Raw genomic sequence first — 25,124 nt, forward strand, 5'->3', positions numbered from 1 at the left:
GGCTGCAAAGTCGGTTTCCTATTGGTCAGCGCTGCCTGGGCTGAGCCCGCCCGCCCCGCCTCTTCTCCCACCTAGGCGGGGCCTCCCCGCGGATCCCCGGCTGCCTCCTGCCCGCAGTCCCACCGCCTGCCAGGAGATCTTAAAGGGGCCGCGGCCGCAATCAGACGCTGAGCGGCGTGGGGAGGGGGTGGCTCAGTGACTTGGGCGCGGGGTTGAGGATCCCAGTGGTCGAGCGCTGGAGGCGGGGCCCCAGCCTGTCGCACTCGCTGCACCTGCGGAATGTCCCTACTGCTAGTTTCAGGCGTAGTTTCTCCATCCACCATTAGAGGGAAGGGAGCCCAGACCACTTGACAGCGAATAATCATAACAAATCTCACTTTGATTCAGTGCTTTGCACATGCCAGGGCTTTTACTCACCTCTCGCGTCGTCTTTGCCAAAACCCTATAAGGTAGGTGGTACTGGCGTTCGCACTTTGCAGATAAGGAAGCGGAGGTTGTCATTCTCCCCAGTCCTGATGACCACTAAGGGGCAAAATAGGGGCTTAAAGAGATCTGGGATCCTTAACCATCACTCTATACCCTAGAATAAATTAATTATCTTTTTTTTTTTTTTTGAAACGGAGTTTCGCTGTTGTTGCTCAGGCTGGAGTGCAATGGCGCGATCTCGGCTCACTGCAACCTCTGCCTCCCAGATTCAAATGATTCTCCTGCCTCAGCCTCCCGAGTAGCTGGGATTACAGGCGCCTGCCACCAAACCCAGCTAATTTTTGTATTTTTAGTGGAGACGGGGTTTCACCATGTTGGCCAGGCTGGTCTCGAACTCCTGACCTCGTGATCTGCCCGCCTCGGCCTCCCAAAGTGCTGGGATTACAGGCGTGAGCCACCGCACGCAGCCGTGAGTTGTTTTTTTTTTTTTTTTTTTTTTTGAGACAGAGTTTCGCTCTTATTGCCCAGGCTGGAGTGCAATGGCATGATCTCAGCTCACCACAACCTCTGCCTCCCGGGTTCAATCAATGCTCCCGCCTCAGCCTCCCAAGTAGCTGAGATTACAGGCGCACACCATCACGCTCGGCTAATTTTTGTATTTTTAGTAGAGACGGAGTTTCACCATGTTGGTTAGGCTGGTCTTGAACTCCTGACCTCGTGATCCGCCCACCTCGGCCTCCCAAAGTGCTGGGATTACAGGCATGAGCCACCATGCCCGGCCGCAGCCGTGAGTTTTGTATTTTTATTAGAGACGGAGGTTTCACCTGGGGACCAGGCTGTTCTCAAACTCCTGACCTCAGATTATCCTCCCGCTTCAGCCTCCCAAAGTGCTGGGATTACAGGCGGGAGTCACCGTGCCCGACCTGGCCTAATTATTCTTTAATCATCATTCGTCACCCAAGGGTCCTCAGGAGGGGGTCTTGTTATTATCATCATCCTTTATCCAAAGATACAGCATTGGCCGGGCTCAGTGGCTTAGACCTCTAATTCTAGCACTTTGAGAGGCCGAGATGGGAGGATCGCTTGGGGTCAGGAGTTTGAGACCGGCCTGGGCAATATAGCAAGACCCCCAATTCTACAAATAATAATAATAATAATAATTAATTTTTTAAAAAAGGAAAGAAAACAAAGATACAGTCGTGAGGGCGTATTTGGTTCATGCCCAGCCTCTGCCTAGACAGGTATGCTGGAACAGGTGTGCCCCAGACAAATGAGTCTCTTCTAAGAGGCTCCCCAGCAGAGGTTTTCATTCACAATTGTTCCTTGCAGGTGCCATACAGCATCGAGTGATACAGAGGTTTTTTTCCATGTAAGTGCCCCCAAATAGGTGTTTTCTCACAGATACATCCTTGACAGGTGGGCCTCAGTATATGTGAGCCCCTGCCCTGATGGTTTTACCCACAGATGTGTGTCAATGTGAGTGTGCCCCGTGCAGATGTTCCAAGTTCTTCCCCTTACTTGAGCTCAATTCCATACAGGTGTTCCTCCTACAAGGCGCTTTCTCTTACCTCACAGGTATGTTTCTGAACAGATTTCCCTCCACCCATGAATGCATTCTACAGTCTCCCGCCCTGTAGGTGTGTTTCAGTTAAGTATACACCCATCTGGGTATGTTTCCATATAACCGAGTCCCATACAGGTCTACGTAAATGCAGGTGTGTCTCATACAGGTATTTACAAGACACTGACACCCAGGAATTCCCCAATACATGTGCTGTACATTTCATAGGTGAGCCATACAGATGTGTTCCTAAAACAGGTCTATTCCACATCAGAGTGCCTTAGTTAGCTGTTTGTGATGATAATGCAGGCGTGTTCTATAGAGATACTGTCGACCCTCGTGGTATGTATCCATTTGGTTATATTTCTTTTCTTTTCTTTTCTTCTTTTTTTTTTTTTTTGACAGAGTCTTGCTCTGTCACCCAGGCTAGAGTCCAGTGGTGTGATCTCGGCTCACTGCAACCTCCGCCTCCAGGGTTCAAGTGATTCTCCTGCCTCATCCTCCCAAGTAGCTAGGATTACAGGCACCCACCACTACGCCAGCTAATTTTTGTATATTTTTTAGTAGAGACGGGGATTTCACCATCTTGGCTAGGCTGGTCTCGAACTCGTGACCTCACGATCCACCTGCCTCAGCCTCCCAAAGTGCTAGGATTACAGGCGTGGGCCACCATGCCCGGCCTTGGTTATATTTCGTATTGCTGTGATTCAATGCAGATTGTTTTTCTTTTTATGAGATGGAGTTTCACTCTTGTCACCCAGGGTGGAGTGCAATGGCGCAATCTCGGCTCACTGCAACCTCTGTCTCCTGAGTTAAAGCAATTCTCCTGCCTCAGCCCCTCCGAGTAGCTGAGATTACAGGCACCTGCCACCACACCCGGCTATTTTTGTATCTTTAGTAGAGACAAGGTTTCACTATGTTGGTCAGGCTGGTCTGGTCTCGAACTCCTGATGTCAGGTGATCCTCCTGTCTAGGCCTCCCAAAGTACTGGGATTACAGGCGTAAGCCGCCACACCGGCCATCTGTTTTCTATATGTTCTCATATGTAAACACCCGTGTAGTTGTCTTCTGTACAGGTTTGGTTCCACACAGGTGTTCACCATACAGGTGTTTTTTTTCTTTTTAAAATTTTTTTTAGAGAGAGGTTCTCACTTTGTCACCCAGGCTGGAGTACAGTGGTACAATCATAGCTCACTCACTGTAACCTCCACTCCTGGGCTCAATCGATCCTCCCACCTCAGCCTCCCAAGTAGCTGGGGCTACAGGTGCGTGCCATCACATCCGGCTAATTTTCTTATTTTTTGTAAATATGGGGCCTCCCTCTGCGGGCCAGGCTGATCTCGAACTCCTGGCCTCAAGTGATTCTCTTACTTCGGCCTTTCAAAGCGCTGGGATTACAGGATCACACCACCGCCCCCGGCTTATTTTCTTCTTCTTATTTATTTATTTATTTATATATTTATTTTTTGTAGAGAATGAGGCCTCGCTGTGTTGCCCAGGCTGGTCTCGGACTCCTGGCCTCAAGCAATCCTCTTGCCTCGGCCTCTCAAAGTGTTGGGATTACAGGCGTGAGCCATTGCGCCTGGGCAGGTATTTTTTCTCATTAAGCGCTCCCCATCCAAGTCTGCCCTAGGCAGGAGTGCCTAGTGCGCGGGTACATACATACCCCGTGCGTCTCCACACCTGTGCGCTCCTACAGATGTGCTCGCAATGCAGGTGTAAGGTCCCCCTCACACCTGCGTGCTTCCGCGGTCTCCCTCCCCGCATCCTCATTAAGGGACTGGGGTCCCGTTACAGGTGCGCCCGCAGCACGGCCCCGCCCCCTTCTTGACTCCGCCCTCTCAGCGAGGCTCAGGTGCACAAGCCGGAAGTGCGCTCTCCTCCCAGGTGAGTGACTAAACTTTCCGGGTCACGTGAGCGGGCGGAGCCGGTGGGGTCGGACCCAAAGAACGACGGACGGACCGAGGGTTCGAGGGAGGGACACGGACCAGGAACCTGAGCTAGGTCAAAGACGCCCGGGCCAGGTAGGAAGGCAGGACGCACCGCTAGGCCTGCCCCCTCACCCTTCCACACTACCCGTCCCGTCCCGTCCCGCCCTGTCTCCTTCCTTTCCCCAGGCCAGGAACGCGCTCCCGGGAGTTAATCTTTAATCGCTGACCTCTGGCGGCTGGGGCGGGGCGGGACTCATGGGTGCCGTGGCGCCAGTTGTCTCTCCTGTGGGCCTGCGCCCGGGTCCCGACCCCGATCCCAACGCCCAGGCCTCTCCTTCTCCTGTCCCCAGGTGCCCCGTCGCAGGTGCCCCTGGCCGGAGATGCGGTAGGAGGGGCGCGCGCGAGAAGCCCCTTCCTCGGCGCTGCCAACCCGCCACCCAGCCCATGGCGAACCCCGGGCTGGGGCTGCTTCTGGCGCTGGGCCTGCCGTTCCTGCTGGCCCGCTGGGGCCGAGCCTGGGGGCAAAGTAGGTACCAGCTGAGAGCGCTGTGGGGAGGGGTCCGGATTCCTGGATCTCTGCTGGGGACGTGGCTTAGAAGCGCTGGGTATCTGGGGCGCAGAGAGGGTCAAGAATTGGGGAGCGGGGAAGAAATACCTTGGGGAGGGGTCTACAGGGTTAGGGCTCGGGGGGATTAAGATTTCTAGTTTCTTCTTTGGACACTGGGAGTTGGTCTAGGAGACCCGAGCTCCCCAGCGAGGTGGAATTGTGTGTTGGAGTGGGGGCTCCTAAGTAGGACTTGGGGGGAGGTAAGGGCTGCATACCTGAGTCTTGGTATAGTGCAGGTGTTTTTGGGTGAACTGGGAGCTGGGAGGAGGCCTGCCGAGCCGGGTCGACCCGGTCGGCTGAAGGTGTAGACCCCAGCCATTCAGTCTTAGATTTGTTTTGGGAGCCTGTGGGGAGGTGTGAGTCAGACACTCCAGGGAAAAGCTAGGCCCGCCCAGATCCTTAAGGGCCCAGGGCCGAGAGGTGAGTAGGGGAGGGCTGGACTCCCTATTGGGAGCCCGGACGCCCTACTGGGCTCTGCGGGACTGGGTGGGGGGATGTCCCGGGGAGCAAACACCCGAGGGACAGGTCCTACCTGCAAGGCACCCACCATCTCTGTGCGAATGAAAGGCAGAGTTTGAATTGGGACCTGCTGGGGGGAGGTGAAGGGGAATGCCCAAAGCAGGTGTAGGTGGGCGGGGATGGCAGAGAAAGATGGAGACTGATTTATTCTCTGCCTTCACCCTCCACAGTACTGACCGCTTCTACAAATGAGAATAGCACTGTTTTGCCTTCATCCACCAGCTCCAGCTCCAGCTCCGATAGCAACCTGGTGAGTTGGAGGTATATGTGGGAAGATGGCAGCAAGGATGTTATCCAGGGGTCACACATATAGCATGTAGAGAGGACTAGACACTCCCTTCCCCCAGAGGTGGCAGGTCAGGGTGGCTTTGGAGAGCTCTAAGTAGGAGAGACCTGAAGTCTTAGACCAAGAAGACTAGGAGACCCTGGAGGGAGTGGGCAGGAATACTGTAGCTGTCAGATGTGTGGGCTCAGGAATTCCATATGCCTCTAAGGGAGGTGGGGGAGCAAGGAGCTCAGACTTGGTAGATGTGATGAAAGCAGGAGTCCCGGCCAGGCACGGTGGCTCACACCTGTAATCCTAACACCTTGGGAGGCCGAGGCAGGCAAATCATGAGGTCAGGAGTTTGAAACCAGCATGGCCAACATGGTGAAATCCTGTCTCTATTAAAAATACAAAAAATTAGCCAGGCGGGGTGGCACACACACCTGTAATCCCAGCTACTTGGGAGGCTAAGGCAGGGAGAATCACTTGAGCCCAGGAGGCGGAGGTTGCAGTGAGCCGAGATTGTGACACTGCACTCCAGCCTGGGCAACAGAGCAAGACTCTGTCTCAAAAAAAAAACACAAAAAACAAAAAACCAGAGTCCCAGACATGGCAGGTGCTTGCAAGGGGTGTCCCGGACATGGCAGGTGGTGGGGAGCCTTGGCACCCCAGACAAGGTAGGTAGGGATCCAGGAAGCCCCAGTGTGGGGATCAGATCACCAAAAGTGGCAGATGTGTGTGTGTGTGTGTGTGTGTGTGGTGTTGTGGGGTAGGGGGTGATGAGGGGGATGCCATTCAGGTGGAGGTGGACAGGCTACCCAGGCTCAGATGATTCACACCTGTCCCCTCTCTGCAGCCTCAGGGAGCCATCACTGCTATCATCGTGGTCTTCTCCATCTTGGCCGCCTTGCTCCTGGCTGTGGGGCTGGCACTGTTGGTGTGGAAGCTTCGGGAGAAGCGGCAGACGGAGGGCACCTACCGGCCCAGTAGTGAGGAGCAGGTGGGTGCCCGCATGCCACCGACCCCCAACCTCAAGTTGCCGCCGGAAGAGCGGCTCATCTGAACGCTGGGGCCTGCTGCAGCCACCAACACTGCCCAGGACTGCGGGTTGCTGGCTTGTATACCACAGCTGCCACCAAGACACCAGCCTCTGATGGCTCAGGAGGACTTGTGGGGAGAGGCTGGGGGCACCCACCTGGTGGGCTCTGTGCAGCATGTTGCCTCTGCTTGGCTGTGCCTGCAGCTCAGGGTGCTGGGGCTCGGGACCCACCCCCCCGCTTGCAGAACCAACTTTTCTCTGTGTGTCCAGCCCCACAACCCCCTTTCCTTTCTTTCAGTTCTCCCACGCAGCCGAGGCCCGGGCCCCTCAGGACTCCAAGGAGACGGTGCGGGGCTGCCTGCCCATCTAGGTCCCCTCTCCTGCATCTGTCTCCCTTCATTGCTGTGTGACCTTGGGGAAGGGCAGTGCCCTCTGTGGGCAGTCAGATCCACCCAGTGCTTAAGAATAGCAGGGAAGAAGGTACTTCAAAGACTCTGCCCCTGAGGTCAAGAGAGGTTGGGGCTATTCACTTTTATATATTTATATAAAATTAGTAGTGAGATGTAACAAAAGCTTTATTGGTGTGTTTGAGCTGGTGGGAGCATTAGCTGAGATGGAAGTGACAAATGCTGAGAGGAATTGTAAGGTTGCCAGGATTCTAGAGGACCAGGAGGCTTCCTGGAAGTCCCTGCGAGGAGCCAGTTGGAGAGGCTGCCCTTAGATGGACAGAGGTGGGTGGGATGGATTTCCCAGCACAGTGAGGGCACCAGAGAAATTCACCAGGAAAAAACCCAGCTTTTCTGGGCTCTTGTGGCTTTATTGAGGGACTGGGGTCTCTCCTGGACCCCTGATTCTTAACCCTCAAAGCACTTCTTAAGATCAGCGACTCTGGGCCGGCTGCTGGGCTGGGGCTTTTGCCAGTTGCTGGTGGGTGTAGCAGGGGAATTCGGGGCTCCTGGTTCCTCGAGTGGCTGGAGGTAAGCGTGCTCTGCCAGCAGGGCTTTGGGAGGCTGGGCTCTGGGGTCCTCCAGAGAACTGGGGTCTGAGGAAGGATCAAGGGGCTGGGACGTCCAGGCTATATCAAAGTTGGGCTTTGTGGGGGCCAGAATTTGGGGGCTTTCTGGAGGGCTGGGCTTGGTGGGTGAGGTGGAGAGCCAGGAAGTGGGGTTTTCCTGGGCTGTAGAATCTTCAGCTGCCTTGTGGGAAGGGGCGAGATGAAGAATTAGGGGCTCTGTGAGAGGAGAGGGTTCGGGGTCCCCCCGGCTGCTTCGGTCTGCAGAAGCTGTTGAGGACTGGGATGGAGAGGTGACTTCTTGGTTGGACTCTGAGGGTATCAGTTGGGACCTGGGGTCCTTTGAAGAGCTGGTGGCATCCAAAGATGAGGCGTTTTGCAGGGATGGCAGGGACAGGGGCTGGGGCTCCGGCTCTGGTAGTTTCTTATCGTCTGGTTGCCATCTTGGTATGTTGGGCTAGGTGAGATGGATAGGGAAGTTGTGGCTTTTAGATGGCAGAGGGGCTGGCAAGTTGGATGGACCATTAGGGGAAGACTTGGGGCGGGGTTGGGGAAGTGAGTGAGGCTCTCACCAGGCTGAAGCAGCTGTCCAGGTCTCCTCTGTGACAGCAGTCTAAACTCTGGCTCGGTCTCAGGCTGCCTGCGCTCTTGGCTCCCACGCTAAGACTGTCCAGAATCTCACTCAACAAATCCAGTTCTTCTCCAGACCCCAAGAAGCTGCTGTCCAGAGCTTCTTCTGCCCACGGGCACCCCTCATCCTCAGGGCTCAGCGGGGGTGTCCTGGGTGAGGATGGGCAGCCTCAGATATTTGCCCAAGACCCCCAGCCCTGGTCAGGCTGCTCTGGAGTTTGGGGACCCTCCTCCCCATCAGTCCTGGCCTCCCACTTTCAACACTGCTATTCCCTTTTTGCCTTACCCCGCCCCTGGAGGCTCAGAAGGTCCCTCTTCCAGCCAGCGTCTCCTGGTGGGGCGAAGGGGCCGGTTCTGCAAAGGATGGGGGTGATAGGACCTCAGGAGACTGCAGAATCGGGGGGCTGAGGCTTGCTGGAGAAGGGTGAGTGTGAAGTGGGTGCCACATATTAGGGGAGTTGAAGAAGGAGGTGAGATGTCTGGATGGGGACTGGGATGGGTGGAGGATTCAGTGATAATTCCAGGTGTGTGCATGGCGGGAGGGGCGCTCTCACCTTTCCAAAGTGCTGAGTGATTGGGAGGCGTTGCTGCAGGCGGTCTGAGCGGCTGGTGAGGGCTGGGGCCCTCAGAGAGCCTCCCCTCTGCAGGACAGAGTCCCCATCCTAGGAAGAGAATGAGTGAACTGGGAACCTCTGCCACAGTCTCCCCACTACCATTGGTCTTTAGTTAGTCTTTTTTTTTTTTTTTGAAATGAAGCTTCACTCATGTTGCCCAGGCTGGAGTGCAGTGGTGCCATCTCGGCTCACTGCAACCTCTGCCTCCCAGGTTCAAGCGATTCTCGTGCCTCAGCTTCCCAAGTAGCTGGGATTACAGGCGTGCGCCACCATACCCAGCTAATTCTGTATTTTTAGTAGAGATGGGGTTTCACCATGTTGGTCAGGCTGGTCTAGAACTCCTGATCTCAAGTGACCCACCTGCCTGGGCCTCCCAAAGTGGTGGGATTACAGGCATGAGTCACCGTGCCCAGCCAGTCTTCTTTTTTTTTTTTTTCTTTTTTGAGACAGAGTCTCCCTCTATCACCCAGGCTGGAGTGCAGTGGCATGATCCCAGCTCAGTGCCCTCCACCTCCTGGGTTCCAGCAATACTCGTGCCTCAGTCTCCCGAGTAGCTAGGATTACAGGTGCCCACCACCACACCTGGCTAATTTTTGTGTTTTTTTTTATTAGAGATGGGGTATCCCCATGTTGGCCAGGCTGGTCTCAAACTCCTGACCTCAAGTGATCCACCCTCCTCGGCCTCCCAAAGTGCTGGAGTTACAGGCGTGAGCCACCGCGCCCAGCCACAGTCTTCTTTTTTGTGAGACAGGGTCTCTCTCTGTCACCCAGGCTGGTGTGCAGTGGCGCTATCTCAGCTTACTGCAACCTCTGCCTTCTGGACTCAAGCAATCCATATTCAGATAATTTTTAAATATTTTGTTGTAGAGACAAGGTCCCACTATATTGCCCAAGCTGGTCTCAAACTCCTGGGCTCAAGCAATCCTTCTGCCTCGGCTTCCCAAAGTGCTGGGATTACAGGGGTGAGCCACTGCACCCGGCCGGTTGATCTTACCTTATACATTAGAAGGCTCTGCACCCCCTTCAAGCCACTCTTGGCCTATAAAGGAGTGGAGAGAGAATTACCCAAGCATGGTGGGATCCTGGGCATTTGAGAGCTCAGCCTTCTGTCCCCTAAGATAGCTTTATTTTGCCATCTGCATGTCTCAAATATGTTCACCATCCCCCATACACAACCTAAGAAGTCAAAGCAAACTTTCACCCCTTTGACTAATATAAAATGAGTATTCCTGGAGTAAGTCATCCCCAAAGAAAATGGGGAGTGGCAAAGCAACAGGGCAAGGTGTTCCTGTTTCAAAGCGGTGAAGAACAAAATCGCATGGACAATTTTGAGCTGCAAAACTTGGCCCCAGGAAACTTCTGAGCTTGGGAGAAAAAAGGCAGAACCTGGAATTGTAGCATCCAAGGACAAAGAATGTTTGCCAGCGAATCTTGGCTGTCAATTTTAAAGGGGCGGCGGGGGGGGGGGGGGTAGGGGTAGGATTCCAACAAAAATAAAAGGGGGAAGAGTTGCTAATGGTTTAACTGCTGGTTCAGTTCTGATTAAATCATTTGTGTTTAAAGTGTCTGCCAGGGTCAAAATACTCCATCCTTGGGAGGTCAAAGTGTCCTCTGTCCCCTCCCCCTCGTCACCCCAGCAAGAGTGGCCTGTCCAGCTCAGCCTCACCGAGCGATACATGTTCTTGACAGCTGGTTGGGTCTTGGCCTTGACTGAGTGCAGGAGGGCACCACCACCTTTCTGCGGGAGAGGAGACACCAAAGGGGAGAGGCTAGGGCCAGATCCCACCTCCCCATCCCAGGTTGTGTGATGCCAATCAAGCCCCTTTCCCTCTCTAAGTCTCCATTTTTTCACCTCTATAAATGAACATGATCGTAGTCATGACCCTACCTGGTGACTTGTGGAATTAAATTAATCCAATGAGACACACTTAAGTGTTTTTTTTTTTTTTTTTTTTTTGAGATGGAGTCTCAAAGAACAGAGTTTTTTTTTTTTTTTTTTTCTGAGATGTAGTCTCGCTCTGTCACCCAGGCTGGAGTGTAGTGGTGCTATCTCGGCTCACTGCAACCTCCACCTCCCTGGTTCAAGCGATTCTCCTGCCTCAGCTTCCCGAGTAGCTGGGACTACAGGCGCCCGCCACCACACCCGGCTAATTTTTGTATTTTTAGTAGAGATAAGAGTTTCACCATGTTGGCCAGGATGGTCTGGATCTCCTGACCTTGTGATCCGCCCGCCTCAGCCTCAAACTCCTGACCTCAGGCAATTCATCTGCCTCGGCCTCCCAAAGTGCTGGGATTACAGGCACGAGCCACCGTGCCTAGGCAACAAAGTGGTTTTTGAGACAGGGTCTTGCTCTGTCACCCTGGCTGGAGTGAAGTGGCATGATCTCGGCTCACTACAACCTCCACCTCCTGGGGCTCAAGCCATCCTTCCACCTTAGCCTCCCGAGTAGCTGGGACTACAGCTACACCTAGCGAATTTTTGTATTTTTTTTGTATTTTTTTTTTTTTCAGTGGAGATGGGGTTTCGTCATGTTGCCCTGGCTGGTCTCAAACTTCTGGTCTCAGCAATCCTTCTATCTCCACCTCCTAATGTGTTGGGATTACAGGCCTAAGCCAACGCCGGCGGCCTATTGTTCTGGTGGTCTTACCTTTAGATTGTCGGCCCAGAGCTGATAGGATCGAAGGGCCCCTGGGGTAAGGAGAGAGTGTGGTGGTCACCGAAGGCTGGCTGAGGCTGGGGGTGCTGGTGGCGGGTAGGGGGGGACCCAGGGGCTGGACTCAGGGCTCACCTGAGGAGGCCCCGCAGCCAGTGATCTCCTGCTCGAATTGATCTGAGAAGCCCTCCCCCTTGTTGAGCTTCTCCAGCCGGGCTTCGATGAACTGGGGTGGGGGACAGTAAATCAGAAGCAGCAGGGGACACATCTGAATGCCAGCACTTCGCTGCCTGCCTGCTGTCAAGATGTAGAAGCCATCTCTGGCCTCCAACCTGCCCACCCCCAAGCACCTGGGAAACTAGAGCCCACTTTATTTTTTATTATTTTTTTTGAGATGGAGTCGCTCTGTCGCTCAGGCTGGAGTGCAGTGGCATGATCTCGGCTCACTGCAACCTCTGCCTCCCGGGTTTAAGTGATTCTCCTGCCTCAGCCTCCCAAGTAGCTGGGATTACAGACATGCACCACCATGCCCAGCTAACTTTTATATTGTTTGTAGAGACAGAGTTTCCCCATGTTGGCCAGGCTGGTTTCGAACTCCTGACCTCAGGTGATCCATCTGCCTTGGGCTCCCAAAGTGCTGGGATTACAGGCATGAGCCACTGTCCCTGGCCCGGAGCCCACTTTAGGAACCAGAGATCCTACCTTCTCCTCCCTCCCTGAGTCAGGACCTGTCCCCAGGGACCAAGCCCTGCCCCTTTCAGGGACCCAGAAATTGATTTCTGCACCCTCCAGAACTACCCACCCGCTCTCAGTGAACCAAGAGTAAGTGGACCCCATCTTTAGGGAACTTGTGGTCCAAGCTACCTTCTCCCAGGGGCCTAGAAGTCCAGCCCTATGTGCCACCCCTCCCCCCATATCCCTAGGACTTAGGAAATCCTGGGATTTCACAGTCAGGACCTGTCCCCTCTGAAGTCCAGCTCGGACCGCCACCCCAGTCCAAGAAAGACACCTGCTTAGGGACCTGCGAATTTGGTCCCACCCTGATTTCCCTCAGGGACCTAGGACTAGGTCTTGTCCCCCAGGAACCCAGGAGTTGGGGGCTCCCATGTTTTTGTTTTGTTTGATACGGAGTCTCGCTCTATCATCCAGGCTGGAGTGCAGTGGCGTGATCTCAGCTCACTGCAATGTCTGCCTCCTGGGTTCAAACGCTTCTCCTGCCTCAGCCTCCTGAGTAGCTGGGATTATAGGCGCATGCCACCATGCCCAGCTAATTTTTGTATTTTTAGTAGAGATGGGGTTTCACCATGTTGGTCAGGCTGGTCTCGAACTCCTGACCTTGTGATCCGCCTGCCTCAGCCTCCCAAAGTGCTGGGATTACAGGCATGAGCCACTGTGCCCGGCCAGGGGCTCCTACCTTTAGGAATCTAGGAGTTCAGTCCTTCCCCACTTGGGAACCCTGGAGTAGGGGATCCTGCTGGACTGTCTCCAGCTATACCCTCAGGGACCCAGGAGTCTGCCCTCAACCCTGCCAGTTCAGACAAGCCCTCGGGGACTCAGCAGTCCACCTCCAGTCCCAGCTGGACCCTCAGGGCTCTGGCCTACCTGTTTGAACAGCTGCAGGTGCACAGCCCGCCGGTGGAAGGCCTGCAGGGGTGCCCCAGGCTTCTGGGCTAAGAAGGCTTCCTCACTGAAGGTCACTGGCTGGCCCTGGAAGAAGCATTGGAGTTCTGAGCTCCTGGCCCTCCCTCATTCTACTATATATTTATGTAGCAAACATTGATTAGGTATTTGCTGTGTGTCTGACCCTGTGTGGGGCCTCATGGATGGCAGGGAGGACTTAAGCTGTTTTCTGTTTGTTTGTTTGTTTTGTTTTTTGAGACGGAGTCTCGCTCGCTCTGTCGACAGGCTGGAATGCAGTGGCATGATCTCAGCTCACTGCAACCTCTGCCTCCAGGGTTCAAGCGATTCTCCTGCCTCAGCCTCTTGAGTAGCTGGGACTACAGGCACGTGCCACCATGCCCAGCTAATTTTTGTATTTTTAGTAGAGACGGGGTTTCACCATGTTGGCCAGGTTGGTCTCGATCTCTTGACCTCGTGATCCACCCGCCTCAGCCTCCCAAAGTGCTGGGATTACAGGTGTGAGCCACCGCGCCCAGCCCTGGTTTTTTTTTTTTTTTTTCATTTTTTGAGTCAGGGTCTCACTCTGTCACCCTTGCTGGAGTGCAGTGGTGTGATCTTAGTTCACTGCAACCTCTGCCTCCTGAGCTCAAGCGATCCTCCCACCTCAGCCCCTCAAGTAGCTGGGACCACAGGTGCACGCCACTACGCCTGGCTAATTTTTGTAGTTTTTGTAGAGACGGGGTCTCACTATATTTCCCAGGCTGGTCCAAACTCCTGGGCTCAAGCAATCCACCCACCTTGGCCTCTCAAAATGCAGGGATTACAGGTGTGAGTCACCGACCCGGCTGATTTAAGCGTTTATCTCGAGTAAGGTGGAAGCCCTGGAGGGCTGTGGGCAGGGGAGGGAAATGATCTGACTCAGGTGTTCACAGGTGACCTCTGGCCACTGCAAGGAGGACAGACTCTGGGAGATAAAGCAGAAGGCTGCTTGCAGGGTGCCTGGCGCGGTGGATCACACCTGTAATTCCAGCACTCGAGGAGGAGGAGGTGGGTGGATCACCTGAGGTCTGGAGTTTGAGACCAGCCTGGCTAACATGGTGAAACCCCATCTGTACTAAAAATACAAAAATTAGCCAGTGTGGTGGTACATGCCTGTAATCCCAGCTATTCAGGAGGCTGAGGCAGGACAATTGCTTGAACCCGGGAGGTGGAGGTTGCAGTGAGCCGAGATTGTGCCACTGCACTCCAGCCCGGGCAAGAGAGCGAGCCTCTGTCTCAAAAAAAAAAAAAAGAAAAGAAAAAGAAAGAAAGAAGAAGCTTGCTTGCGGGGGAGTCCCAGGGGGAGATCAGTGCATTAATTTTAAGCAAACAATGAGAGGGTCTAGACGGGGGTGGAGACAGAGGAAGTGGGTGGTCTGTGTGCAGATTCAGGATGCAGAGATGACAAAAACGTCAGATGCTCAAGTGATACTGGAACCCCCCAGTGATGTTATAGATTGGTTGTGAAAAACGGGAGGGGGCTTCAGAGATCAAGGCCCTGGCTTCAACATTCACCCACTGTGGGACTTCTCCAGAGCCTTGGTTTCCTCATATGGAAAATGGGACTATCACAGTATCCATCTCAAAATGTTGTGAGCATTAAATGAGATAATAGAAGTAGTAGGAGCAAGCATTTATTGAGTGCTTGCTGTATGCCAGGTACGATTCAAAGTGCTGAGAAGATGCTGATTCACTGATTCTAATATCCTTTTGGGTGGCACTATTGGGGTCCCATTTTACAGAGGGGCAAACAGAGGCACAAAGTAAGCACTCCATTAATGCTACCTATCATTATTATTATTTTTTATTTTTATTTTTTTAAAAAAGAGACGGTGGCCAGGCATGGTGGCTCACACCTGTAATCCTAGAACTTTGGGAGCCCGATGCGGGCAGATCACATGAGGTCAGGAGTTTGAGACCAGCCTGGCCAACATGGAGAAACCTCGTTTTTACTAAAACTACAAAAATTAGCTGGGCGTGGTGGTGCGCACCTGTAGTCCCAGCTACTCGGGGGTCTGAGGCAGGAGAATCGCGTGAACTGGGGAGGCGGAGGTTGCAGTGAGCCGAGATCGCTCCACTGCACTCCAGCCTGGGCAACAGAGTGAAACTCCGTCTCAAAAACAAACAAACAAACAAACAACAACAACAAATGAGGGGGGGTGTCTCATTGTGTTGCCCAGGCTGGTCTTGAACTTCTGGGCTCAAGCAATTCTCCCATCTCGGCCTCCCAAAGTGTTGGGATTACAGGTGTGGGCCACTGCATCCGGCCATCTACTGTACCTATCATCATATTGCGATTCATTCAGGAACCCACGAGACCTCTCCCGCAGCGTCCCCGCTGCTCACCGGGCTGCAGACTAGTGCGTCGCGGTACCCCCCGAAGAGCAGGGCCTGGGCTTTGAGGAAGAGACGGGACACCCCTTCCCCGGGGGCCAGGGCGACCTTCCTGAGCCGGAGCCTCAGCAGGGACACCTGAAGCACAAGGGAGTGGCCCTGAGTGGGCAGGTGTGGGGCCCTCGCCTCCCGGGGCAGGAAGGTGGGAGGGGCGACACTGACCACGTCTGGAGGCAGCGCCTGCACGTCGTTAAAGGTCGTCTCCAGGGTATTGGCGTCCACATTCAGCACCACGACGTCCTCCAGGGCTTTTTCTCGTACTCTCTGCGGAAAAGCGGGGCCGGCCGCTCAGAGCCCGGGAGTTTGGCAGAGGAGGGCATCTGGGGATGCAGAGGGAGGGGGAACCCTCAGGTCCCCGCCGTCTGGGTAGATCCGCGCTCACCTCGGCGAGACTGGCGTGCACTCCAATGAGGTAGGGCATGGGCGCGCTGCGGACCGAGGGGACGGGGTCATGCAGGCACCGCCCCCAGGGCCTGCCCCCAGGCCCTGCCCCTCCCAGCTGCCCTCGCTCACCAGCAGTAGTCCAGCAGGTGTGGGGGCAGCGTAGGGATCAGCACGTGCTCCCAGCGCATGGGGTACAGGAGCGCGCAGGACGCGTGGACGCACGAGGTCAGCTGGGGAGCGATGGCAGGGCGTGGAGTCAGGGCCTGGACCCTCTAGGGCGAGGGTCTCTTCCAGCTGCATTTCCCACGTCCCCAGTCTCCTGTTCCCCCTCCCCATCCACTGCTGGATAATGAGTGACAACTCGAACCCCTTTAGAAATCATGTGGAGACCAGGAATTTGGCCACTTACAGTGCTTTAAGCGGGTGAAGCCAGGACTCATACCGTCCTGATCCCTCTCTGTAAGGGGCGCAGTTAATAGGCAACACCCCTGAGTCTTCCCGCAGCAAGTAGAGCAAGGACTGAGCCTCCACTGAACTCCACCCCGAAAGAGGTGGAGCTATGACGTACACACCCTTGTCCCGCCCCTATGGGGTGGAGCCACGACGTAACCCCACCCAAAGAGGTGGAGCCGGAATGGAATCATTTGGCCCTGCCCCTAGGGGTGGAGCCAGTCTCCACCTCTGCCTTTGACCCTGGGTTTCAGGGTCCCTGGGAGTATGGGTCTCTAGTTTTTTGGGCCCCTTGTTATCTGAGTCCCTGTGTTCCTAGGTTCCTGGGTATTCGGGTCCCTGGGTCCTCAGATCTCTGAGTCCCTGAGTCCCTGGGTCCCTGGATTCCTATGTGTATAAGTCCCTAGTTCTCAGTGTCCCTGAGGGTCCGGAGGGGTGGAGCCAGACCTGTTGTGGCCCATAGTGGGTGGAGCCTGAGCTCAGTACTCCCCAAAAAGGAGGAGCTGCAGCGCAGCCCCCTCCCACGAGGGCGGGGCAAGAATTCAACTCTCCAAGACCTTCGAAGGGGCGGGGCCAGGACTTCGCCCTCACGTCTCGAGCAGTAGGGTTAGAGCCAGGAATCAGCCCCGTTGTCCCGCCCCCCGGGGCGGAGCCAGGCCCTGCTCCCACCCCGGCCCGGCGGACCCCGCCTCACGGTGCTGAGTTTGCTGGCGGTGAGCAGGACTCTTCTCTCGGCCAGGAGGGCCGCGAACAGCCCCACGATGTTCTCGTCAGTCACGGCCACCACCAGCTCCGTTAGGTTTCTCTGAGGATCAGAGAGTCGCGCTGGGCGTGGACGGGCTCCTGGATCTTGCATCCCCGGTCCGCGTTTCGGGACCTGTTCTCACCCCCAGAGACCCCTCCCCACTCACGTTCTCAGGGATGGATGGCAGGCGACCGGAGTCCGGGGCCACGAAGCAGGAAAGCTGGTGAGGGTATTGGCAGGGGGATCAATCAGTCAGGAGGCTGGCCTCACCTGGACCCCCGACCTTCTAGGGTCCCCGAGCCCCGCTCACCGGCTTGCTATTCCCCCGGGTAGGGGGTGGGATACCCTGCCCGCTGGAGACCGTCACTCCGCTGCCCTGGGGAAGAGGCACGACTCTATGGTCATCAGGGCTGGGACGCAGCCTTCCCATCCACCTAAGATCCAGCGCCCAGGGAATGGGGAGCTACTCACCAGCTCAAGCCCCACTGAGGCCTGGGGCCCAGACAGGGACTGCTGAAACAGATTTTGAAGAAGTTCCTCTGCCTCCGTGACCTGGGTGGGACGTGGAGGGGCGGGGGTGGCTGAGCCAGATGTGGGGATTGGGGATTCCGAGGGCTATGACTAAGCTTGAGTGGTCTGGGAGGAGCCAAGGGCTCAGGTCAGTCCTGGGAGTTTTTTTTTCTTTCTTTAAAATAAATTAAAATAATAATAATAATAATAATAATAATAGAGACGAGGTCTCCCTATGTTGCCCAGGCTGGTCTTGAACTCCTGGGCTCAAGGGATCCTCCTGCTTCGGCCTCCCAAAGGGCTACAATTACAGGCATGAGCCACCGCGCCCGGCTTTTTTAATTCTTTAATTTAAATTTTTCCTTGTAGGCCGGGCGCAGTGGCTCACGCCTGTAATCCCAACCCCTTGGGAGGCTGAGGCGTGCGGATCACCTGAGGCCAGGAGTCCGTGACCAGCCTGGCCAACATAGTGAAACCACGTCTCTGTTAAAAGTACAAAAAAAAAAAATTAGCCGGGCTGGTCGGCCGCGCCTGTAGTCCCAGCTACTTGGGAGACTGAGGCGGAAGAATCGCGTGAACCCGGAAGGCGGAGGTTGCAGTGAGCAGAGATCACACCACTGCACTCCAGCCTGGGCGACAGAGGAAGACTCCATCTAAAAAAAAAGTTTTTTTTCTTGAGACAGGGTCTTGCTCTGTCTCCCAGGCTGGAGTGCAGTGCTGCGATCATAGCTCACTATAGCTTCGAACTCCTGGGCTCAGGTGATCCTCCCACCTTACTTTCCTGAGTAGCTGGGACCACAGGTGTGCGCCACCAGGCCTGGCTAATTTTTTTTTTTTTTTTTTGAGACGGAGTTTCGCTCTTGTTGCCCAAGCTGGAGTGCAATGGCGCGATCTCGGCTCACTGCAACCTCCGCCTCCGGGGTTCAAGCGATTCTCCTGCCTCAGCCTCCAAGTAGCTGGGATCACAGGCATGTGCCACGACGCCCGGCTAATTTTTTTTTTTTTTTTTGGTATTTTTAGTAGAGAGGGGGCTTCACCGCATTGGTCAGGCCGGTCTTGAACTCCTGACCTCAGGTGATCCGCTCACCTCGTCCTCCCAAAGTGCTGGGATTACAGGCGTGAGCCACCGCACTCGGCCAATTTTTTTTTTATATTTTGTAGAGATGGAGGTCTCACTGTGTTGCCCAGCTGGTCTCGAACTCCTGGGCTCAAGCTATCCTCCCACTTCAGCCTCCCAAAATGCTGGGACTACAGGTGTGACACAGTGTGCCTTGCCAGGCCTGGGAGATCTGAGAGGGAGGGGTTGGGATGTTGGGGAGGGTGGGGGCTGGGACTCCCACAGGAGTGAGAGAGGGGCTGGTCTCACTTGGTCCTGGGCTAGGAGGTCTCCCACTGTGTTCAGTAGCTTGTAAAACACCTCGAACCAAGGCAGGTGGCTGTGGAGAGAGGAGACAGGTTCCACGAAGTGTCCCTCGGCCTCGGCCTTTCCCATCCCCACACCCCAACCCCTATATCCCGCACCTGAGGATGCAGAGACAGCTCTGGGTACCCGCCCGCAGGCGGCAGAAACCAAATCTGCGGTTGCCGGCAAGGTCTGTGAGGGCGAAGGTGAAATGCTGCACGGCGGGGCTGGGGGGCTCCCTGGAGTGGGAAGGGCTGTTAGAGAGACCTGGACATCTCAGCTGTCTGAGGGTGTCCCCCCTCCCCAACAAAGCTCCTGGGACCCTGAGTGTATGGGTCTCTAGTTGTCAGGATCCCTGAATGTCTGGGTCCCTGGGTCTCAGAATCCCTGGGTCCTTGAATCTCTGGGTCCCTGAGTCCCTGGGTCCTTGAGTCCCTGGGTCCCTGGGTTCCTGGGTCCCTGGGTCCCTGAGTCCCTGGGTCCCTGGGTCCCTGAGTCCCTGGGTCCCTGGGTCCCTGGGTCCCTGAGTCCCTGGATCTCTGGTTCCCTGAATCTCTGGGTCCCTGGATCTCTGGGTCCCTGAGTCCCTGGGTCCCTGAATCTCTGGGTTCCTGGGTCTCTGGGTCCCTGGATCTCTGGGTTTCTGGATCTCTGGGTCCCTGGATCTCTGGGTTTCTGGATCCTGGATCTCTGGGTCCCTGAGTCCCTGGGTCCTTGAGTCCCTAGGTCCCTGGGTTCCTCAGTCCCTGGATCTCTGGGTTTCTGGATCTCTGGGTCCTTGAATCCCTGAGTTGCTGGGTTCCTGAGTCCCTGAGTCCCTGAGTCCCTGGGTCCCTGTGTCCCTGAGTCCCTATGTCCCTGAGTTTCTGAGTCTCTGGGTTCCTAAGTCCCTGAATCCTTGTGTCCCTGTGTCCCTGAGTCCCTGAGTCCCTCATTCCCTGAGTCTCTGGGTCCTTGGGTCCCTGGGTTCCTAAGTCCCTGAATCTGTGAGTCCCTGTGTCTCTGAGTCTCTGTGTCCCTGTGTCCCTGTGTCCCTGAGTCTCTGGGTCCCTGGGTCCCTGAGTTTCTGAGTCCCTGGGTCCCTGTGTCCCTGAGTCCCTGAGTCTCTGGGTTCCTGAGTTTCTGAGTCTTTTGGTTCCTAAGTCCCTGGATCCCTGTGTGCCTGTGTCCCTGTGTCCCTGAGTCCCTGAGTCCCTGAATCCTTCAGTCCCTGAGTCCCTGAGTCTCTGAGTCCCTGGGTTCCTGAGTCCCCGAGTCTCTGTGCCCCTGAGTCCCTGTGTCCCTGTGTCCCTGTGTCCCTGAGTCCCTGCATTCCTGAGTCCCTGAGTCTCTGGGTTCCTGAGTCCCCGAATCCTTGAGTCCCTGTGTCCCTGAGTCCCTGAGTCCCTGAGTCCCTGTGTCCCTGTGTCCCTGAGTCCCTGTGTCCCTGTGTCCCTGTGTCCCTGTGTCCCTGAGTCCCTGTGTCCCTGTGTCCCTGAGTCCCTGAGTCCCTGAATCCTTGAGTCTCTGAGTCTCTGGGTTCCTGAGTCCCTGAATCTCTGTGTCCCTGAGTCCCTGTGTCCCTGTCTCCCTGAGTCCCTGCATTCCTGAGTCCCTGAATCTCTGTGTCCCTGAGTCCCTGTGTCCCTGTGTCCCTAAGTCCCTGAGTCTCTGGGTTCCTGAGTCCCCGAATCCTTGTGTCCCTGAGTTCCCGAATCCCTGAGTCCCTGAGTCCCTGTGTCCCTGAGTCCCTGAATCCCTGAGTCCCTGGGTCCCTGTGTCCCTGAGTCCCTGTGTCCCTGTGTCCCTGAGTCCCTGAGCTCCTGTGTCCCTGAGTTCCTGAGTCCCTGAGTCCCTGTGTCCCTGAGTCCCTGAGTCCCTGGATCCCTGGGTCCCTGAGTCCCTGGGTCCCTGTGTCCCTGAGTTCCTAAGTCCCTGTGTCCCTGTGTCCCTGAGTTCCTGTGTCCCTGGGTCCCTGGGTTCCTGAATCCCTGTGTCCCTGTGTCCCTGAGTCCCTGTGTCCCTGTGTCCCTGTGTCCCTGAGTCCCTGAGCTCCTGTGCCCCTGAGTCCCTGAGCGCCTGGGTCCCTAAGTCCCTGTGTCCCTGAGTCCCTGAGCTCCTGTGTCCCTGAGTTCCTGAGTCCCTGGGTCCCTGGGTCCCTGAGTCCCTGTGTCCCTGAGTCCCTGTGTCCCTGTGTCCCTGGGTCCCTGAGTCCCTGAGTCCCTGTGTCACTGAGTCCCTGGGTCCCTGGGTTCCTGAGTCCCTAGATCTCTGGGTCCCTGAGTGTCTGAGTCCCTGGATGCTAACGTATACAGGTCCCTAGTTCTCAGGGCCCCTGAGTGTCTGAGTCTCTGAGTCTCAGGGTCCTCGAGTGTATGGGTTTCCAAATGTCTGAGTCTCTAGGTGTTGAGTCCCTGGGGCCCCTGAGAGATCTGAGTCCCTGAGTCCTTGGATCTCCCCGCCCTTCCGTACCTTTCCACATCAAAAGGGAAGCAGAATTTAGGCACCATCTGCATAGCTTCCTGGAGGTGAAGAAAAGCGCAGACTGCTTGGCCACTGAGGTCGGGCACCACCTCCCTGGGTTCCAGGTCCAAGAAACCGAGTCCCCTCCCCCTGGGAGACTGGCCCTCGCCCTGGGGGAGCAAGGAGCCAGCCTGAATACCTGGTCCCTGAAGTCTGGAGGGAACTGCCGCAGGATGGGGGGATCTGTAGAAGAGAGCATGCCTCTAAGTTCAGCGACCCAGGCCCACCCTCCCCTCCCACTCCCTCACTCCCAGGCTCACAACTCACCCTCCTGCAGGGAGGCAGGGCAGGCCGCTTCGAAGAACCAATCAAACACGGCAGGGGAGCCCCCTCTGTGGGATGCAGAAGGGGTCCAGAGACTTGCTTCTATGCATGTGTGGTTGTGTCTGCCACTTTGCACACAAGTGTGGTTGTGTGTGCCTGTGCCACAAGGTGCGTTGGCATGTGCATGACTGTGGGGGTTTGTGGCTGTGAGTGTGTGGTTGTGTGAGGCTGTGTGTGCAGCAGTGTTAATTGTGCACACAAGTACATGATGGAGTGAGAAAGTGTGACTGTGTGTGTGTGGCTGTGTATGATTGTGTGTGGCTGAGTGCATGGCTTTTGTGAGCAGGCAGTGTGTGTGTGATCCTGTCTGCTGTCTGCCTGAAAAGATGAGACTGTCCCCTATATCTGTGGCATGGGATTGCACAGATTTAAAGGACAGCCTGTACAGTCCCAAGCTAAGTGAATGACATCTATCTATCTATCTATCTATCTATCTATCTATCTATCTATCTATCTATCTATCTATCCATCTATCTATCCATCTATCTATCTATCTATTTTTTTGAGATGGAGTTTTGCTTTGTCACCCAGGCTGGAGTGCAGTGGCATGATCTTGGCTCACTGCAACCTCTGCCCCACAGGTTCAAGCGATTCTCCTGCCTCAGCCTCCCTGTAGCTGGGATTACAGGTGCCCGCCACCACGCCCTGCTAATTTTTGTATCTAGCCATGCCATCTATATTTTCTTGTATAGATGTGAGTGTGTGTGCCCGAGCAAGTGAACGACATCTATATTTTCCTGTACAGCTGTGAGCGTCGCTGGGTAACTGCGTGGGATCCTTGTGGGCTGTCTGTGTGTCTCTGTGTGTGAGACCCCATAGAACCCTCGTGGCTGATCCCACATGTCTCATCAGAGAAGGGAGGGCAGGATACCTAGGTACTTACCGTAAGCCCTGCAATCTCTGCTTTCCTCCTCTGCCCCCATATCAAGCAGAAGATGCAGCCTTGGGCTCAAGGAGAGAGACAGGGAGATCTAGAGGGAAATCAGCTGCACACACACTGCCCCGCCCAGTCGCACACACAGTCCCCGCCATGGGTACCCCAGCACTTCACCCTCATGCCGACACAAGTCACACACGATCACCCACTCATACCAACACCCAGCCTCCCCTCTGCCCTGATCATCCGCCCTGTGGACCCCCTGAAGCCATCACTCAGACATACCAAGGACAAAGCTCAGAGGGGTACATGCATTCACAGAGCTATAGACATAATCACAGGAGCTGGATAGAGAGAGAGAGAGAGAGAGAGAGAGGGACAGAGAGGAGGGGACTGAGAGTGGCCTGTCCCAGAGTGGAGGTCATAGCACAGGCCCACGGAGTATCTGATTCCAACCACCTGCCCCGGCAGGTCACTGCACCTCCCGGGCCTGCTCCAGCCCCAGCTCCCCTCTGCCCCGACTCAGGCCTGGCCCGGGAATCTTGTACCAGAGAATGAGGGATGGGGTGGCTCTTACTCAGCTCTGGGTTCCATGGTCCCTGCAGGGCCCTCTCCCCAGGGGTCCTGGGGGCCTGTGTATGCTGGGCCCCAAGCCGGCTCAGCTTCCTGTGTGGCTGAGAGAGGAAGTTTAACGGGTGACGTCCCCGGACAGAGGCCCTGCCCCCACCCCCGTGAGAAACCCAGGCATCCTGCCTGCTAATTATGTTGGGGATGGGTGGGCAATAAGTGGTCAGCCTGGGAAGGCAGAACCCCAGCTCCGTCCCCGCCAGGCTGGACTGAGTCTGGTTCCCCCCATCGTGCCTGGGCCCTCGTCTCTCCTTCCTCACTCCGCAGCAGCCAAGATTCACAGTCTGTCTATTAATAAAATGCCTCCCCGTCTCTTAACTCTTCTTTCCCTTGGTCCATTTGTCCTGGACGGTCACTGGTGGACCACCAGAGGGAGCCACCTGTAAAGTGGACGGTGGGGGGGCTAGGGATGGGGACAAACAGCACAAAGTACAGGCACAGGGACGGACAGACAGACACAGACACACAGTTACACACTCAGGAAGTCACCAGCACAGACAAACCGAGTCCAGAACAGCCAGAGACGACAGATATGGAGAGATAGGGAGTCCTACATGGAGAGATAGGGAGAGAGAGGGATCATAGTCCCAGGCCGGGCACAGTGGCTCATGCCTATAATCCCAGCACTTTGAGAGGCCAAGATGGGAGGATCGCTTGAGCCCAGGAGTTCGAGACCAGCCTGGGAAACATGGTGAAACCCTGTGTCTACCAAAAGCTACAAAAATTATAGCTGGCAGTGGTGGCATGCACCTGTAGTCCCAGCTTACTCAGGAGGCTGAGCCAGGAGGATCGCCTGAGCCTGAGGAGTTTGAGGCCATAGTGAACCAAGATTGCACTACTGTACTCTAGCCTGAGCAACAAAGTGAGATCCTGTCTCAAAAAAAAAAAACAAAAAACAAAAAAACAAAAAAAGAACTTAGTAACAGATACACACCCATTGTGCACAGAAAGACAAGGTAGGTGGATCACTTGAGGTCAGGAGTTTGCAACCAGCCTGGCCAACATGGTGAAACCCTGTCTCTAATTTAAAAAAAATACAGGCTGGGTGCAGTGGCTCACGTCTGTAATCCCAGCACTTTGGGAGGCTGAGGAAGGTGGATCACGAGGTCAGGACTTCGAGACCAGCCTGGCCAAGATGGTGAAACCCCGTCTCTGCTAAAAATACAAAGATTAGTCAGGCACGGTGGTGGGCGCCTGTAATCCCAGCTACTCAGGAGGCTGAGGCAGAATTACCTGAATCTGGGAGGTGGAGTCTGCAGTGAGCCGAGATTGCGCCGCTGCACTCTAGCCTGGGCGACAGAGCAGGACTCTGTCTCAAAAAAAACAAAAACAAACAAACAAACAAACAAAAAATTAGCTGGGCATGGTGGCATGTGCCTGTAATCCCAGCTGCTTGGGAGGCTGAAGCAGGAGAATCACTTGAATCCGGGAGGCAGAGGTTGCAGTGAGCCGACATCGTGCCACTGTACTCCAGCCTGGGCGAAACAGTGAGACTCCATCTCAAAAACAAAAACAAAAACAAAGCAAACAAACAAACAAACAAACAAAAAAACGCAGAGCGAGACAGAGACACAATAAACAGTTACACAGAGACCACAGCCATTGATACAAACTGAGTAACAGAGAAATAGACCCAGATAGATGGAAACACACAGCACAGACATAGCTCAAGTAATAACCAGATATAGATACAGCCAAGACCCGGCCACATGCAGAGAGGGACACAGCTGGACTCACATGACAGCCAGATACTCATGACAGCCCGACACGCTCAAGCCGTGCTGCAGAGTATGAAAGACACAGGGGCCGGAGGCAGTGGCTCAGTAATCCCAGCACCTTGGGAGGCTGAGGTAGGATTGTTTGAGGTCAGGAGTTCAAGACCAGCCTGAGCAATATAACAAGATGCCATCTCTACAAAAATTAAAAGTTTAGCCAGGTGCAGTGGTCCCAGCTACTCCATAGGCTGAGGCAGGAGGATCCCTTGAGCCCAGG

The 25,124-nt window shown here is 55.2% G+C and overlaps 2 protein-coding genes across 8 annotated transcripts; one reads left to right on the forward strand and one right to left on the reverse strand.

Moving 5' to 3' along the window:
• Positions 1–1,771: 1,771 nt before the first annotated feature.
• CRB3 (crumbs cell polarity complex component 3) lies at positions 1,772–6,992 on the forward strand. Of its 2 annotated transcripts, XM_054465588.2 has the most exons (6): positions 1,772–1,795; positions 3,785–4,011; positions 4,269–4,444; positions 5,215–5,294; positions 6,166–6,309; positions 6,647–6,992. In XM_054465588.2, exons 3-6 carry the CDS (start codon positions 4,363–4,365, stop codon positions 6,716–6,718), a joined length of 378 nt encoding a protein of 125 aa, XP_054321563.1. In that variant the 5' UTR covers positions 1,772–1,795; positions 3,785–4,011; positions 4,269–4,362; the 3' UTR covers positions 6,719–6,992. The 2 variants fall into 2 exon arrangements, with proteins under 2 accessions (XP_054321563.1, XP_063513473.1); XM_063657403.1 differs by lacking the exon at positions 1,772–1,795 and having other exon boundaries at positions 3,522–4,011.
• Positions 6,906–23,178, reverse strand: DENND1C (DENN domain containing 1C). Of its 6 annotated transcripts, none has more exons than XM_054465553.2 (23): positions 23,083–23,178; positions 21,572–21,636; positions 21,444–21,487; positions 21,254–21,303; positions 18,922–19,041; positions 18,767–18,836; positions 17,362–17,442; positions 17,201–17,266; positions 17,057–17,110; positions 16,840–16,950; positions 15,825–15,925; positions 15,694–15,739; positions 15,474–15,575; positions 15,264–15,389; positions 12,861–12,965; positions 11,394–11,484; positions 11,253–11,293; positions 10,271–10,342; positions 9,599–9,643; positions 8,545–8,652; positions 8,277–8,344; positions 7,933–8,140; positions 6,906–7,817 (listed from the first exon to the last, which is right to left on the reverse strand). In XM_054465553.2, the coding sequence occupies exons 1-23, from the start codon at positions 23,097–23,099 to the stop codon at positions 7,203–7,205; spliced, it is 2,406 nt and encodes an 801-aa protein (XP_054321528.2). In that variant the 5' UTR covers positions 23,100–23,178; the 3' UTR covers positions 6,906–7,202. The 6 variants fall into 6 exon arrangements, with proteins under 6 accessions (XP_054321528.2, XP_054321527.2, XP_054321529.2 ...); XM_054465552.2 differs by having other exon boundaries at positions 18,922–19,056; XM_054465554.2 differs by having other exon boundaries at positions 18,922–19,056; positions 22,512–23,145.
• Between the last annotated feature and the right edge of the window lie 1,946 nt (positions 23,179–25,124).

Source organism: Pongo pygmaeus, chromosome 20 (genome assembly GCF_028885625.2).
Source record: "Pongo pygmaeus isolate AG05252 chromosome 20, NHGRI_mPonPyg2-v2.0_pri, whole genome shotgun sequence".
In the NCBI taxonomy this organism is placed as follows: domain Eukaryota; kingdom Metazoa; phylum Chordata; class Mammalia; order Primates; family Hominidae; genus Pongo; species Pongo pygmaeus.